This window comes from Pseudochaenichthys georgianus, chromosome 1, assembly GCF_902827115.2.
Source record: "Pseudochaenichthys georgianus chromosome 1, fPseGeo1.2, whole genome shotgun sequence".
Lineage (NCBI taxonomy): Eukaryota > Metazoa > Chordata > Actinopteri > Perciformes > Channichthyidae > Pseudochaenichthys > Pseudochaenichthys georgianus.
This window is the reverse complement of record NC_047503.1, coordinates 34,659,349-34,677,170: the sequence shown is the minus strand read 5'-3', so window position 1 is coordinate 34,677,170 and position 17,822 is coordinate 34,659,349. Positions and strand designations below refer to the sequence as shown.

The 17,822-nt window shown below is 39.9% G+C and overlaps 1 protein-coding gene across 2 annotated transcripts in view; it reads right to left on the bottom strand.

The window, feature by feature from the left end:
* Positions 1-8,011: 8,011 nt before the first annotated feature.
* The window catches only part of LOC117447993 (protein kinase C beta type), a 30,558-nt gene continuing 20,747 nt past the window's right edge, over positions 8,012-17,822 (bottom strand). Inside the window, exons 7-17 of one of the 2 annotated variants that reach the window (XM_034085047.2) lie at positions 17,437-17,571; positions 17,193-17,289; positions 16,934-17,077; positions 16,264-16,437; positions 16,087-16,178; positions 15,409-15,471; positions 14,975-15,113; positions 14,814-14,894; positions 14,620-14,727; positions 13,798-13,938; positions 8,012-9,801 (exon numbers count right to left, since the gene is read on the bottom strand). In XM_034085047.2, the coding sequence (XP_033940938.1) occupies positions 9,649-9,801; positions 13,798-13,938; positions 14,620-14,727; positions 14,814-14,894; positions 14,975-15,113; positions 15,409-15,471; positions 16,087-16,178; positions 16,264-16,437; positions 16,934-17,077; positions 17,193-17,289; positions 17,437-17,571 (1,327 nt within the window). In that variant the 3' untranslated portion in view covers positions 8,012-9,648. Of the gene's footprint in view, positions 9,802-11,353; positions 13,362-13,797; positions 13,939-14,619; positions 14,728-14,813; positions 14,895-14,974; positions 15,114-15,408; positions 15,472-16,086; positions 16,179-16,263; positions 16,438-16,933; positions 17,078-17,192; positions 17,290-17,436; positions 17,572-17,822 lie in introns of those variants that run through there. The other variant, XM_034085037.2, reaches the window with a different exon arrangement.

The window sequence follows — 17,822 nt, the reverse complement described above, 5'->3', positions numbered from 1 at the left end:
TACCGGGTGTAAAATTCTCTAAAGCAACTACTATGAGCTGCTCCGACCCTCGGTCCTGACGGACTCCAACTTGTGTTTATTAATCAAACAAATAAATAAACACAAGGATAAGTATGTGTTATTGTTGAGTAAATAACAGTGTGTGGTTTAGAAAAGAATACAAAATTAGAAGGAAAAAACGATGAAACAATACAGATTTCAGTATTCTGAGCCCCTACTCTCCCCATAACTGACGGCAACAAAGGTTCTACATTATTCAATTAAAATAAAGAAGTAAAAACAAAGTGTGGCTTGATATTGAGTAAGAAAAAGGTTGATAAACGCTGTGAGAATGGATCTGCGGAGATCCTCTATTACCAACGTTCAGGGAGCTCTATGCAAGTCAATGGGACGCCCTGCCCGTTGAAAACTGACTTCCAAGGGGTACCCTGTCCGTACGGTTGGGACAGGTGGCGCAGTGGTCTGTGCATCTGATCATCCGATCAAGGGGAGTGCTGGGGAACTCCAGTTCGAAACCCGCTCCTGCCGCCACTGCGACAATTCACCCGGATTTGCTCCTGTGGGTATTGTCCACATGTATAATATCAATGTGTCCTTGTAAAAAGCGCCTTGATGACTTTGAGGTGTGAAGATGGACGGTGTGGCGCTGTGCAATGATCATCAGAACAAGGGGTGAAACCCGCCGCTGCTGTGTCTGTAAAGCCGTTGTGTCCTTGGGCAAGACACTTTACCTGAACTTGCTCCTGTGGGTATTGTCCACAGTGACCATTGCATGTATAAAAAAGATGTGTAATGTGTATCTGTAAAGCGCTTTGAGCACTGGAAAAAGCGCTATAATAAATGCAAGGAATTAATTAATTAGAGTGACGGGGAGGGGCCCTGACCGTCCGTCAATATGTGACGGGTTGGGAGTGAGAACGTGTTGAATCTGTAGCCCTTCAGCACCATGGACAGCGGCAAAGTAGTTATAATCTGAGTGAACATTAAAAGTGTAGGTTATTATTTACCTTGCTTCCATACTAATGTCAGTATGAGTTGTTATAACATGCATGCCACATTACTTGCTATAACCTATAAATACCCACCTTAGAATTTCATTAAAAAAGTCATTAGTTCATTTTTAAACCCTTTTCCTTTATATTTCTGAAGATTTTCCTTTTGGCTGTTTACTCAAATGTGGTTCATATGCTTATCAGGGTCATATCAACCAAATGGAAGAGAAGCTTTCCCCCCTCAGTGAATATAGAAGTAAATGAAAATATGAATATTTAAGGCTCTAAATATGAAGTGAGTGAGCATATCTAAAGAAAACAAAGCAATCAATGCCAACAGAACATTTGGATGAAAAACAAAGCTATTGAAATACAGTTCATCAACTTCAATATTTGTGAAATATACTGTATAATATTTGAAAATAGCTTATCACACTCTCGCAGACTTTTCCGGTGTTTCTAAATTATATGACAATGTATTTGTGTCATTTAAGAGGAAAAGATGCCTGGTTTTGTTGTTGTTATTACTGTCAGGAAATGTACAACCTAACCCTGGTCCGCCCAGTAGTAATAGTCAGATCGCTACTCCTGCTGATTTTAAAGCTAGGTCTGGGTTGGGTTTCATCCACTTGAATGTGCGCAGTCTGTTAGGTAAACTAGATTTTGTCCGTATCTGGGCAAAATCGACTGACGCTGACGTCATTGTCTTATCAGAAACATGGCTAAACAAGTCTATTTTGGCCTCTGACATTGCCTTAAATGGTTTTAATGTGTATCGTACCGACCGGCCTAATCAAGGTGGTGGCGTTGCCATTTATGTTAAGAATAAGTTCAGTGTAACCACATTAGTTTCCAAATCGATCAGTAAGCAATTTGAATTTTTAGCCATAAATATAGAAGTTGCAAAGGGTCAACAGGTCATGGTGGTGGGTTGTTACAGACCCCCCTCAGCTGTCAAAGACTCCTTGTCTTCACTAGCAAATCTTTTATCACAACTAGACTACAAGGAAATAGTCCTACTTGGAGATTTTAACTGGGACTGGTTAACTGCAGTGTCAGAGGATTTTAAAAACCTTTGTATCTCATTGAATGTTACTCAGATTGTTGACAGTCCTACTCGCCCAAATATTAAGTCCCCTAATAAATCCTCCCTAATTGATCTCATTTTAACTAATGTTCACCATAAATATTCATCTGTGGGAGTATTTGCAAATGATCTGAGCGATCACTGTGTTGTAGCCACAATTAGGGACACTAAGGTCCAAAAGGTTAAACCTCGCATTATCATCAAGAGAGACATAAAACATTTTGTGGAGCAGGGTTTTGTGCATGATCTGTTTGATTTTGATTGGGGTAAAATCGATCTGTGGGCTGATGTGGAAACCGCATGGTCTTATTTTTATCTTGGTTTTATGGAGATCATTGATAGACATGCACCCCTGCGTAAATTTAGAGTAAAGGGACGAGACAATCCTTGGTTTTCTGCTGAGCTGTCTAGTCTCCTTCATGAGAGAAGCAAGGCCTGGGCAAAGGCTAGGCAATCAGGCTCAGAGATAGAGTGGCTGCGTTTTAGGCAGCTAAGGAATAGCTTCACTTCAAATGTCAAAAGTGCAAAGTCGAAGTACTATTTGTCGTTTGTGTGAGTTTATCTAATTTAGCAGTGATTCCATATCAGCCACAGCTTGTTACAAAAAACATGACTGATAGTGTGTTTAACGAACTTAAACTAGCTTTATTAAATGCCAGGTCTATGGCAGGAAAAACATTTTTAATCAATGATTTTATCACTGAGCACAATCTCGATTTTATGTTTTTAACAGAAACTTGGATTGAACAAAATAACAGTGAAGCTGTTCTTATCGAATCAACCCCTCCCAACTTTAGTTTTATGAGTCAGGAAAGAATGCATAAGAAAGGGGGTGGAGTTGCTATTCTGTTCAATGATTCCCTTCAATGCAGGAAGACATCGTATGGAAACTTTGATTCTTTTGAATATGTGGCCCTTCAGCTGAAATGCTCCTCTCGAGCTCTGTTCCTAAATATCTATAGACCGCCCAAATACTGTGCAAGCTTTTTTGATGACCTTACTGAACTGCTGTCTATAGTGTGTATTGAATTTGACCGTCTAGTCATTGTTGGTGATTTTAACATCCATGTTGACAACCCCCAGGACAGAGGGGCTAAAGAACTGTTTTGTGTTCTTGATAGCTATGGACTGACTCAGCATGTGATGGAGCCCACGCACAATAAGGGGCACACTCTGGACTTAATTATCTCAAAGGGTCTGAATATCTCTAAGGTTGTGGTGACTGATGTTGCACTGTCTGACCATTCCTGTGTTTTCTTTGAGAGCTCTATTTCTGTTCACACAAATGTTCAAAAAGAGGTAACCACAAAGCGATATTTAACTGAAAATACTAGGGAAATGTTTACTCAGAATTTTTCTACCACACTTGCCCCTGCTAACACCTCAGTAAATGAGCTAGTAGATCATTTTAATTCAAAAATTAAAAATGTTATAGATGTCATTGCTCCAATTAAGGTAAAGGAAGTGACTGGGAAGAAAATATCTCCATGGAGAAAGGCCATGACCGTGAAAACAGAAAAAAGAGAATGTCGAAAAGCTGAACGCAGGTGGCGAAAAACAAATCTCCAGGTTCACTGACATTTATAAAGAGAGACTTGGCCTTTATAATTTGGAATTGAAAAACGCACGACAATCGTTCTTCTCTGACATCATTACCAAAAACAAAAACAACGCACGTGCCTTGTTTGCTACCGTCGACAGACTAACTAACCCCCCAGTGTCAGTCGCCTCTGAATTTCTATCCACCAGGGGGTGCAATGATTTTGCCTCCTTTTTCACTGACAAAATTCAGAAAATCAGACAAGCAGTCAGTGCCTCTGCATCAGGAACAGCAAATGTGTTGTCTCTGTGTCCACTTAACATCAATTCAAACACCATGACACAATTCCATCAGATTAATGATAAAAACCTAGAGGACATTATACAACTTCTGAAATCCTCCTCCTACTGCCTCGATATTATTCCAACAGGATTTTTCAAAGATGTTTTGCCTTGCATGGCCTCAGAACTACTTCATATAGTAAACAAATCTCTTCACTCAGGTATTTTTCCACAGGCCCTGAAAACTGCAGTCATTAAACCGCTCTTAAAAAAGAATAATCTAGATGCTTCAGTAATGAACAATTACAGGCCCATATCAAACCTCCCATTTCTAGGTAAAATCATTGAAAAAGTTGTTTTTCAACAGTTGAGTAATTTCTGGCATTTAAATAACTGTTTTGATGTGTTCCAGTCAGGCTTTCGTCCAAACCACAGCACTGAGACTGCTCTTGTAAAGGTCTTTAATGACATCCACTTAAACACAGACAGTGGCAGAACTTCAGTGTTAGTATTATTAGATCTCAGTGCTGCGTTTGACACTGTTGACCACAGCATATTACTAGACCGACTGGAAAACTGGGTGGGACTTTCGGAAACAGTTCTAAATTGGTTTGAATCCTACTTAAAGGACAGAAACAACTTTGTTTCTATAGGTAAATACACATCTGAGTTGACAAATATGACATGTGGGGTTCCTCAAGGCTCCATCTTGGGGCCTCTTCTCTTTAACATCTACATGCTACCACTGGCTCAGATAATGAAGAACAACAAAATAAGTTACCATAGCTATGCAGATGACACACAAATTGACGTAACAATTTCACGAGGAGACTATGCTCCAATTCAAACACTGAGTAAGTGCATTGAACAAATCAATGACTGGATGTGTCAGAACTTTCTCCAATTAAACAAAGATAAAACTGAGGTAATGGTTTTTGGAGCCAAGTCAGAACGTATAAAAGTTAGCGCTGAGCTTCAATGTGCAATGTTCAAACCAACAGATAAATCCAGAAATATAGGTGTAGTCATGGACTCTGACCTGAGTTTCAACAGTCACATTAAAACAGTTACTAAATCAGCCTACTATCACCTAAAGAATATATCTAGGATTAAAAGACTAATGTCACAGCAGGATTTGGAAAAACTTGTCCATGCCTTTATCTTCAGTAGACTCGACTACTGCAATGGTGTCTTCACAGGTATCACTACAAAATCTATTAGAAAGCTGCAGCTGATTCAGAACGCCGCTGCTCGAGTCCTCACTAACACTAAGAAAGTGGATCACATCACTCCAATTCTGAAGTCTTTACACTGGCTTCCTGTGTGTCAAAGAATAGATTTCCAAATACTGCTGCTGGTTTATAAAGCACTGAATGGTTTAGGCCCAAAATACATTACTGACCTCCTGCTAAATTATGAACCATCCAGATCTCTCAGGTCTTCAGGGACTGGTCTGCTTTCTGTCCCCAGAGTCAGAACTAAACATGGTAAAGCAGCGTTCAGTTATTATGCTCCAAATATCTGGAACAAACTCCCAGAAACCTGCAGGTCCGCTGCAACTCTTACTACTTTTAAATCCAGGCTGAAGACTTTTCTTTTTGTCGCTGCTTTTAATTGAACTATTCATATCTTAAACTGCACTGTAACTTTTAACCATGTATTTTTTCTTTTAATGTTTATTTTATTAGCTTTTCTTTTTTAATGCTTAATGTCTTTCATTTTTTGTAAAGCACTTTGAATTGCCTTGTGTTGAAAAGTGCTATATAAATAAACTTTCCTTGCCTTGCCTTGTCAGTTACCACAGAAAACCTAAATAATCCTAGGAAATTTTGGAAAGCAATAAAATCGATATCCACCGGTGAGATCCGTAATGAGCTACCTCCGTGCCTTACCACAGCATCTGGCACTATATCGGACAGGGCTACTATGCTAAATTGCTTTAATGAGCATTTTGTGTCCTGCGGTTCTATGTTTGATTCTGTGACTAACTCTGCTTCTGTGAACACCCCAATCCGTGACTCTGAACAATGTGGTCTGGAAAACCCTTTCAGTTTTACTGTCAATGTTGTTCATGAAGCCTTATCTAAGCTAGATCCTAGGAAACCGGCCGGCCCGGACAACTTAGAACCTTTCTTTTTAAAGATAGATCTCTCAGCACAAATACAATTCCAAAAGTATGGAAGTCTGCTTATGTCTTGCCTTTACTGAAAGGAGGGGAGGCAACTATTTTAAATAACTATAGGCCAATCTCTAAATTATCAGTTCTGGCTAAGGTCCTCGAACGACTTGTGAGTGAACAGGTAAAGGAGTTTTTATGTACAAATGACATCCTGTCTAAACATCAGTCAGGATTCAGAAAGAAACACAGCACCATCACTGCGACAATGAAAGTGGTAAATGACATTACTAGTATTTTAGATAATAAGCAGAGTTGTGCAGCTCTGTTTATTGACTTTTCCAAAGCGTTTGACATCGCATTTTAAAGCAGAGGCTACTTAGTATTGGCATATCCAGCCTTGCAGTGGGGTGGTTTGTGAACTACCTCTCTGAAAGGTCCCAATGTGTTCATTTTTATGGACTGTCTTCTGAGTGGTTAAACATTTCTAATGGTGTACCACAAGGTTCTGTTTTAGGACCACTTTTATTCTCCATATATATTAACAGTTTAGGTGATAATGTGGATGAAGCTACTTTACATTTTTATGCGGATGATACTGTAATGTATTGTGCAGGTCCCTCCATTAAAGAGACTGTTGTTAAATTACAGGCTGTTTTTAACACTATTCAGACTCAGCTCTCTGAATTAAAGCTTCTTTTAAATGTGGATAAAACCAAGGTAATGCTCTTTTCAAAAGCAAAAAAGACACCAGAGCCTGTTTTTGATATTGTAACTACGCAAGGAACAAAACTTGAAATTGTTGCCTGTTACAAATAAGATGGACTTTTATTAATCCCTCGTGGGGAAATTGTTTCTCTGCATTTGACCCATCCTAGTATTAGGAGCAGTGTGCTGCCATTTTGAACGGCGCCCGGGGAGCAGAGTGGGGAACGGTGCCTTGCTCAGGGACACCTCGGTAGCACTTGGTCTTGCCGGGACTTGAACTGGTGACCTTCCAGTTCCCAAGACAAGTCCCCTATCGACTACGCCACCACCGCCCTTACCTTGGTATCTGGCTTGATGATTGTCTTACTTTTAAACTTCAGGTCACTAATATGCTTAAAAAGCTTAGGTTAGGCTAGGTTTCTTCTACAGGAACAAGTCCTGTTTCTCATTTGAAGCCAGGAAAAGGCTAGTCACTGTGATCTTTTTACCTGTGCTGGACTATGGTGATTTGATATATATGAATGCAACTGCCCATTGCCTGGAAAAGTTAGATGCTGCGTATCACAGTGCTCTGAGATTTGTTACTAACTGTAAAGCACTTACTCATCACTGTACCCTGTATGCCAAGGCGGGTCTGCCTTCACTAACTGTACGGAGGCTCAGTCATTGGTACATGTTCATTTATAAAGCCATGTTGGGTAAACTACCTTTTTATATCTGCTCTCTGATCTCTCGACGAATTGAAAGTACGTATTGCCTGAGATCTCATGATGTTGTTTTATTAAATGTGCCAAGTGCTAGGACTGTCTTAGGGAAGAAAGATTTTAGATGTGCAGCTCCACTAAATTGGAACAGTCTGCAAACCTGTTTAAAACTGAGCACTTTGGTTCCCCTGCATCATTTTAAAACTCGGCTGGGTGACATGCTGTTTGATACTCATGGTACCTAACCTGTCACTGTAAATAGAGTTTTGTAAACTGTACATTATGTTGTATGTCATCCTTATTGTTGTTCTGTTGTTTTTATGTTACATGTGTAACTAATGTCCTGCAGGTCACCCTTGAAAAAGAGATCTTTTGATCTCAAGGGGCTTTCACCTGGTTAAATAAAGGCTACAAACAAACAATCAATCTTTGAACTACTTACATACTGTATATTCATTTTATCGTAAAATATGTTAAACACTGCTCAAAATGAAAATAGTTTACCACAAATATTTCTGAACTGACCAAAGTCTAATGCCTTTAAAGGTATTTTAATACACATTTAATATGTCATTCTGTCCTATATGAAAAATGCAGTTTCTGTAGTAATATGCGATCTGATAACAGAGTAAAACACAAGAGCAAGAGTTACTGAAATGTTATTATGATAGTTCACTTTAATGTAGGTATCATACTTTACGCGTCTCTCACACGTAGGGTTAAGACGGCGCATGCAACACATGTATACTGTCCTGCGGTTACACAATTTCTTCAGGTTACTTTATAAAAGTTGCCCTCTTCTCCTTCTCTACTTCTTCTTCTTCGCCTGCCTTTTGCATAGTAAACACTTTATTCTCCCCTCTGTTCCCCCTCTCCCTCTTGTCTTATTTCCCTAATTCTCCAGTTCCTTCAAATTGCACTGATAAAAACGTGAGTTGGGGACAAGAGAGGAGGAGAAGGGGAGATATAAAAATAGGGAAAGTAAAAGTGACAGCTGAGTGTTGGCAGGGAGGAAGAGCAGAGAGAAAGGGAGATATGAAGAATAGTATAGAAGTGTTTTAGAACATGAAAACCTTTTCTAGCCATATATCCATTCTTATTTACACATACACTGAAACACAAGTCATACAGAATAATTACATCTACTTTATATATTCATTTCACATAATCTCATATTTTCTTGTCAAGGACAGCAAAACAATGTCTGCTGCTTTGTAAAGCAAACTCTTTAGCATGTCAACATTATTAGAGAAACAGCATTCTGAGAGGAAACTCACATTTGAGCATGGGTACTTCAAAACTGACTTGCATCGATAAATTCAAGACACCAGAGGTATTCGCTTCCTCGTTGATGTCTAACATAAATTTAAGGGAACTACTGCACCAACAAATATGGCATGCATAGAGGAGCAGCACCACAAAGACTGTATAGGCCGACACAGCACTAACCCACTGTGCACACAGTGCCATCGAGAAAAGAGAGGGATTAAGCAAGAGAAAAGTCACTTTTAAATATCTTTGCCAAACAGGCATCGGGAGGGTTTCTTATTTTTAGTTTTTTTGCATCGATTCGGAAGACGAGACGTACTTAAGACTAAGTTCAGGACTAACTTAGACATGAGGTCATAAGTCAGGACTTTCAAAGACCTTCCTTCCCTCCAAAGCACAGCCTGCAGATGTGTGTAATAAGTGTGTGTGTGTGTGTGTGTGTGTGTGTGTGTGTGTGTGTGTGTGTGTGTGTGTGTGTGTGTGTGTGTGTGTGTGTGTGTGTGTGTGTGCGCGCACATACATGGCATATTGATCATGGAATGTTTATGACATAACTTTTACAGGTCGTAGAAGAAATCAAGTAAACAAACACACACAGTAGTTGATCGATAAGAGCATGTTCACACAGTTACACATTCACTCTATGATATTTGTATTGACCTGCTCACCACTGGCTCCTGTGAATACTACACATGCCTGAAGTTTTCCGCACACTGGCCTGTTGGACCACATGGTGACTGGTCAAACGTAGTCCCAGTAAGTGTGAGCCACCAGCAGATAAAGCCAGTGTGGTGGTTTATCATTATTGTCTGGTTTAGATGCTGGTAGGTTTGACGATGTAAATGAGACTTCAGTGGGAAGAGATGCAGGATGAGTCCTTGATGGATTTAACTGAGCTGTACGGGTTGGAGTAAAGTCATGTTCTGGCTGCGTCTAACCAACAGGAAGTCATCAGACTTGAATGATGAATTCGGGGTTGGTGTAGGAGAAGCCTTGAAACTCCATCTGGTCTAGATTCATAATGAAGAGCTTGTCTGTGGGTGTCAGCTCCACCGCCATTTTAGTGAACTCCTTATCGAAGTTGCCAACATCGCGGCGAGATTTCTGTCAAACGGAAAGAGAGGAAAAGAGAATGTGTTAAAAAAAAGAATTACAAGTGAATTAGCACAGCGTTAAAAAGGCAGTTTAGAAAGAAGTTTGGCAACAAGCAAAATAACAACTATCCCATAGAAGCACAAAGATGGATGGTAGAGAATGAGGCATGAGAGGTTTAATGGATTCAACACATGGAAAGACAATACTCTGCAGAGGTGGGACAAGGTCATTGATTTACAAGTCACAAGTCCATGAAGTGTAGACTAACGTCCCAAGTCAACGTCTTAAATGTAGAGTTAAGGGTCCTAAACAATTCATTATGTGCCCTTCTGCACTGTCTTTTTAATGTCTCTTTTCATTAAAGCAGAACGTGTCTTCCTATATTTCAAAGTAAAATGATCAGGTACATCTTGGGGGTTTGACCAAATCATAGGATACATGCATATCATCAATATTTTTAATAATTTCTTCCTTAATAGGAGTTGTGTCATTGGTGTTAAATTGTAATTTGAGTCGCATTTATTATTGTATTGTTGACTCTGAATACAGTCTAGTCCGCACCTCTGATCATCTGTAAATGGTGGCACCACAAAAAGTTTAGACTCAGCCAAACACACTACTGTTTCTGTACAGGACAGGGGGAGCAAGTCAACAAAAAACAAAAAAACACACCTTTTAGACAAAACCCAGAGACACAGTCGAAAGAAAAAAGACCCACCGAAACATTTCAACAGCACAAATGCAGAAAAGTCCAAGACAAACTTCCAAAGCCGGAGAGAGGAAAACGTTCTGGTACAGACCAAACAAGGATCGATAAAACAGACCAGCTGCAGACCAAACCACGACCAGAGGATTTCACACAGGGAAGTGAAGCAGTGAGCCCCAGGCAAGACACATGAATCACACACACACACAAAGTGTTTGGTCTCCTACCTCCTCCTTCTGTCTCATCACAGGGCTTCCAGCTGATGTGAGGAACGGATGGAAACTGTTCCCACCTCTCACAGGACCAAGAACAGCCCACTCATTGAGCTCATTGTTTTAATAAAGGAATTTAGAAAGCTGCATATTTTATTTTCTCTGTAATGTGTGATTGTTTTCTTTATGACATTTTATTCTAGCCCTATTATATAACTTTTATATGCAGGATTTAGCTATTCATAAATGGTGGATAAGACACTATATGTTGATTGATGAATTGGTCAAGCTTTTTTAAGGTTTTATTACATTTATAATCAGTTTTAAAACTGCCTGTAAATAGCTTGTAAAGAGAACATTTAAAAAACCTAAAAGAGGAGCTCCACTTGATTAGAGATTAGTCTCAGGGTAAATATATTTGAACCTCAGTTTTGATTGGAAATGGTAGTTTTTAAGCTATGTCATGTAACTAGCTAAACTTAACGCGTAATGTTTTCCTCCCGTTTCCCGTTTTAAATAACAGCCAGTTCTCTCACAGCTATATAGCTTAGCTTCCAGTTATTAAAGTGGAATTGTCGACAAGGAACCAATAATCATGTGTCCACGTTCTGGGTGCAGCGGCAGTAACAAGTCGGACACAGCAGAAGTAGTCTGGTAGGCACCAGTGAGTATATTATCAGTTTCCAGTCATACAGGACAATTATACAATCCCAAACTATTTATCCATATATCCTTCTTAATAAAGAACTCCAAATATATATATATATATATATATATATATATATGTTTCTCTGTCATATCGCTCCTTATGTGACCATTGATTTATGGTCTGTCCACCTGGCAGAATCAAACGTCTTGTTATCAGCGAGCATCTTTCTGTATCTATGATGTCAACTTCATGCCGCCTCCCTTTTTGATACGAGCTCAAAGAACAAGATTTGACACATTTGTTACAACCCTGCATCGTTACACAGTTACAAAAAGATAATACAACCTGCCTCACAATGAAACACACGTCTTCATTCACTTCATATATGAAAATGACTTTCCGAGAGTATTGTTTTGTTGGAGAACAGATGAGCTATTATGCATATTCTAATATTTATACATGTACTGCAAAATGGCACTAGATGGCTGCCCTTCATCACAGTAGTTGAGGACAATACGTTTCCACATCCTCATGATTCTGAACACAATGTTGGCACTTTTGGACATCCTAACAAACTACAAGCTTCACAAGACTCGTCATATGTGAAATAATCCCCTCAAAAAAAGGTTGTTTACAAGCTAAGAGATATGTCGTTAAAAACAGTGTAATGTGCCTAATGCTTTCGGTAATGACTCAGGAGAAAGGTGATGAGACTTCAGTCAAAAATCACTATTTTGACGCAGACACTCTGAATGCACGTATAAAGTATTATATCCTCTGGTTTAAAATTATCAGCAAAAATCTTAAGCTCACCACAACACCGACTGAACAGAAGTATTTGGTCCTATAGACAAAATAAATGTAACATTAGGAAACTGATTTAGCACTCAAACAATCATAGCAAAGCAGTTGGTCAGTTTTCACTTACACTGTATGAATATTACCAAATAATGTGATCATAGTACACTCATCAATATTACTGTTAGGTTGTCAATATGCAATCACAGGGAGGGCGACACAGAGAGCAGCCGGTCGGCGTTCAGGAGCGAGCAAACATTTCTACACTAAAGATAGAAATACAGCCAGTAGAGCTGAAATGAGAGCAGCAAGTGTCACATGACGTGCTAAACTAAACCACAGTCAATTGAAAACAGTGTCACCGCTCGTCTCCCACTGGCAACTTGACACGTGAATATGTGATTATTTCTCCTGATTGTGAGCGTTTGAGCACCTGTCTGCATTTCAATCCGAACATTTTGCAGAGGAATGTAAATGTTGGGATGTACGCTTGTTTGACTTCTTTCAGAGCATTAGATGAGAGGATTTCCACCACTCTTATGTCTGTACTCTAGTGTACGGGGCTGGAGCTAGGAGGCAAATTGGCTTAGCTTGGCATAAAAAGATGGTGGAAGCCAGAGGTGAAATGTATTACCATAAAAATACAGCTCAAATACATAACCGACATTTACCAATTGAATACATTTCATCTCATTTCCATACATGAGACTGCATGTAAACTCTTTGTTTGCAATCTTGCTTCTGTATTTATCAAACTCATTTAGATGAACTAGTAAGACTATATATTCTTTAATGCTTTCCACCTGCTTCCAGTCTTTATGCTACGCTAGGCTAATCACCTCCCGACTCCAGCTCATTCTTACAGACATGAGATTGATACAAATAATCTCTCCTACGTCTCAGGGGGAAAAAAGCGTATTTCCCAAAATGCTGAACTATTTCTTTCATGTTTCACCTGGATATGACATCATGGTATTTTTTTTGTTTGTTTTTATTATGTGTGTTGAGGTGTGGGGGGTTGCCTTGTGCAGCCCAGTGATGTGTGGCATGGTCATTGAGTGCTGTCGGGGTACTCAGGGTTAACAAATGAGAAGCCTTGGAATTCTTCCTGGTCCAGGTTGGCTATAAGTTCCGAATCTGGGGGGGTCAGCTCAGGGGGGTGGCGCGTGAAAAAGCGATCAAAGTTCTCCGCATCACGCCCACACTGCCGTGGAGAGGAGAGAGGTGGAGATAGAGAGAGAGATGGGGAGGGTGGAGTGAGTTGGATGAGGGATGTGAAGAAAAAAAGAGACAACAACAAACAAAGAGAAAAAAGAGAAATACAACTAAAACATGGCATCAACCAATCAAATCGCTCACAGCCAAAACTGTGGATTTCAATTGGTCTGCATGTGAGCCACTGAAATCTCAGCTTCATCATTGGTGACTACACTCACAAATCTTAGCTCAGCATTTGTCCGAGTAGTGACCAATGGCAGGTGATGGTGGGGTTTGTGGGATGAGCGATCTAAACTATTACTTACCTTGAAAGTTTGTCTAAGTCTGCTATTCCCTTCCTTACTGTGACTAATTTCTAAAGTAAGCAGTGACATTCAGGTAATATACAACAGCTGAAAAAGATGTGTGTGTACTATACTCACAGCTTTTGGTTTGAAAGGCGGCTGGACCTCCATATTCTCCAGTTTTTCCCAGTCTATATAGCGGAAGAAGGCGTGCTCCTTGATGTCTCTCTCGCCCTCTGGACCGCAGCCCAGACGCTTACCTGGGTGCTTTGTCATCAGCTGGAATCAAACCCAGACAAAAAAGGTGAGAAGGGCTGGAAAATGGTTGCGAATTCTGTGACAAATACCTTCACACTAGCATCCGTTAAATGCAGGAACCGGCATTAAATGGGAGGGGTTAATAAAGCAGGTAAACTGTAGTATTTAGTTACAAAAAATATTACTGTGTTACATTCCTATACTTGAATCATAGTCAAAATCTTCAATAAATGTATGTTAACTGCCAAAAACTACCAGCCCATAAACTTATTGTTAGATTTAAGTGTTTCCTCTATTCACGCAACCTACACTTTTACTATTGCTAGATACAGTAAGTCAGCTCTGGTATAGCTGCAAAAAAGACTTGAGTGATATGAATAGGCCATAAATGTTATAATACAACATTGTGCAATATTAACTTGTATAAGTGTCACTACAGTCATCCTGCAGCTACTCGTTTACTTTCTCCTTGTTTCACTCATTTTTGTTTAATGCTACTTAGGTGTTTATCCTTGGAATGTGTAATTATTATTTGATTTTAAATTTGTATTAGTGTGTGCTTGCCACTTTACTCAATCCTTTTTTATCAGTATTGTATCTTTGTGTAACAATGTAAACTCCCCTCTGTGGGACTACTAGAGGAATTCTTATTCTGATAGACCCAGACTGAGTGTTTATGTGCATTCGAGCGTGTGCCCTCACCCCCTTGCAGATAGCAACAGCTTCTTTGGACATGGATTTAGGGTAGGAGACGTGATGCTCCATGATGGACTGGAATAGCTCATCTTCATCTTCCCCGTCAAAAGGCGGCTGGATGGGCACAAATATACATCATCATTATTCTTGTCACAATTGTTCTTAAAAAAGTAAAATAACAGCTGCAAATGGATACACACCTGTCCAGCAAGCATTTCATAAAGTAGTACTCCGAAAGCCCACCAGTCCACAGACCTTCCGTAAGGCTGATAAGCTATGATCTGTAAGACACACCAGTTGAGATGTGAGGCTTTTTCATAACTTATACGATGTCATATACAAAAAGAGCATGTGAACACACCTCTGGAGCGATGTAGTCTGGTGTCCCGCAAAAGGTCTTTGTGGTTATTCCATCGTACATGTTCTCTTTGCACATGCCAAAGTCGGCTATCTTTATATGGCCTTCAGCGTCCAGCATAACGTTGTCCAGCTTCAGATCCCTGACACACACACACACACACACACACACACACACACACACACACACACACACACACACACACACACACACACACACACACACACACACACACACACACACACACACACACACACACACACACACACACACACACACACACACACACACACACACACACACACACACACACACACACACACACACACACACACACACACACACACACACACACACACACACACACACACACATTAGTCCCCCCTGTATTCTGAAATGAGTGGTAACTGCATATACAGGTTCACAGACTGACTCACCGATACACGATGCCTTTGGAGTGGAGGAAGAAAAGTCCAATGGCAATCTCTGCGGCATAGAACCTAAAACACAGACAAATACCAGTTTCTAAACAAATTTGAGTTTCTGTTTTCATTGATTATTTAATAATAATTAAATTAATTTATATAGCTCACTCGATGAAATGTCTAAGTTCTTCAAACTAAGAGAAAACGATCAAGGGTAAAAACAGGTCCAATAAACGACAGAACTATTTGATAATAAAAGTAAAATAGGATAAATGATATAAGAGACCAAAGTGTAAAAGCAAAGCATGTGAGAAAAACTAATATTTCGGGACATTGTGAGCGATGATATGAATAAAATATTTGACATTTATAATGTCACAATTGCATAACAACGCTTGATGTTGATAAAATGAAGTAATTTGAGGTTATGTTATTGTGAACACTTTAAATTTCAGCTAAATTGAAACTAAAAGCATGAATAACGATACTTATTCTGCCCAATAAGCCTTTTAAGGACTTCCTACAGCTTCGCCATTTAAATATGAGTACAGTTAAACGCAAAGCATTACGTTTATGAACTAATACATGCAAATAGACAGCCTCTGCCTCACTGACTGAACATTCACACTCACAAATACATGTTAGAGTATTTTGTACTTTTTGTGTGTGTGTGTGTGTGTGTGTACTCACACAGCATGCGGCTCCTTGAATTTGCCGACCTGTTGGATCTGGTACATAAGGTCTCCTCCATTGATATACTCCATGACAAAATACAATCGGTCCTGAAAAACAAAGAGGAGGAGAATAAATACTCCAAGTTTCTGCATGTGCTCATCTTAGTGAATTCAAGATGTTGTGTATCTTTACCATCGTCTGGAAACAGGAGTGCAGCTGAGTGAGGAAAGGAGGTTTTCCAGCCAGAGCGAGGACTCTCTTTTCCACCATGGTGCACTCCACATCGTCGTCCTGGATCACCACGTCCTTCTTCAGGATTTTGACGGCGTACAACTCATCTGTGCCCTTCCTCTCAGCCAGCATCACCTGTACAGAGTCATCGAAATAAAAGGTAATACATTAGCTTCATAGTAATGGCAGCATACATAAGACATCGGATTGTATGTTCCTTTTATAACATTGACTAAGAAATCATCTACATTTTCTTCAAAACTACACTAAGGTAGAAGATAGAAAATACTTTCTCTCACTCACTCAAATAGAGGCAAGTGCTCCAATTTACTGGACAAATAATATCGGACTGAAAATGTCTTTTTAATAATATATACTTTAATATTTTACTTTCCCAGAAGAAAACAGATGCAATATATCGACAACACGATGTGCGTGTGGCTGTATTTTAACTATGTGCCTCTGTGTGTACAATGTAAAAATATTATGCAGCACATCAATGTCAACATTAATGGGGAAAAAATGGATATGTGAGACTAAATTGTCAGTCCCAGTCCACCAGCTGCCAACTGGCCTATTTTAAATGCTGGCTGGTCGATTGGTACATTAAAACACCACTAATGTGCATCACCTTGCCAAAGCTGCCCTTGCCCAAAACCATGATGAAGTTGAAGTCTGAGAGCTTGACTCGGTCCTGGTTGCCATTGCTGTCGTACTTGCACACCGAGGAGGAGGAAGAAGAGTCTGTGGACTTCCCTGGACCCACCCTCGCCCTCTGAAGAGAAGCAATAACAGGAGAAGAACAAGATTATAAGGGAAGAGTAAAAAGACCCTATTAATAAAACAAGGACAGCACAACTAAAAACCTTTTGTCATTTTGTGCAACTCACCTCAAACTTTTGGCGTAGCTCCTCGTTACCGTCTTCTCCGTCTGGCTGGACGGGAACATTAAAATACTCTCCTTCCTCCTGGGACAGCATCTTGAACCTAAACCCCGGGATAAAAACATTAAATCCAGGATTATCACCAGACTATGACAATAAGTCCCTTAAATATGAAGACCCCTGTTCCCCTGCCTTTGTTATTTTTATAACTCCAACTGTGTAATTTCCCCAATTATCCACCATCTCTTACCACCCATCTACCCCTTGTTTCTGTAGCTCTGAGATCCCGAAGGACAGGGATCCCATGAAGTCGTTCCTGCTGGTCAGGTCCCAGTCCCAGATCTCCACTGACAGACGGCGGTCTTTGTCGCTGTCTTTTAGTTTGCTTAGAAATTAGAGAAAAAAGGGAGGACAGTAAGATGAATGGCGCTCTAAAAATAGGTAAAGATGAAAAACCGAGTTCAGAATTTGCCTTCAAAGCCACAGTCCTCACATCTCTCTCTGTTTAAACCGGTGAACACCGCAGCGTGTGACAGGTTTTAATGCCTGTGCCTTTCGTAGCAGTCACACAGCAACCCAGAACAACAACAAGCAAGAACAGGAAGAAGAATGGGGACAGGGCTTTGTGCTTTGGTG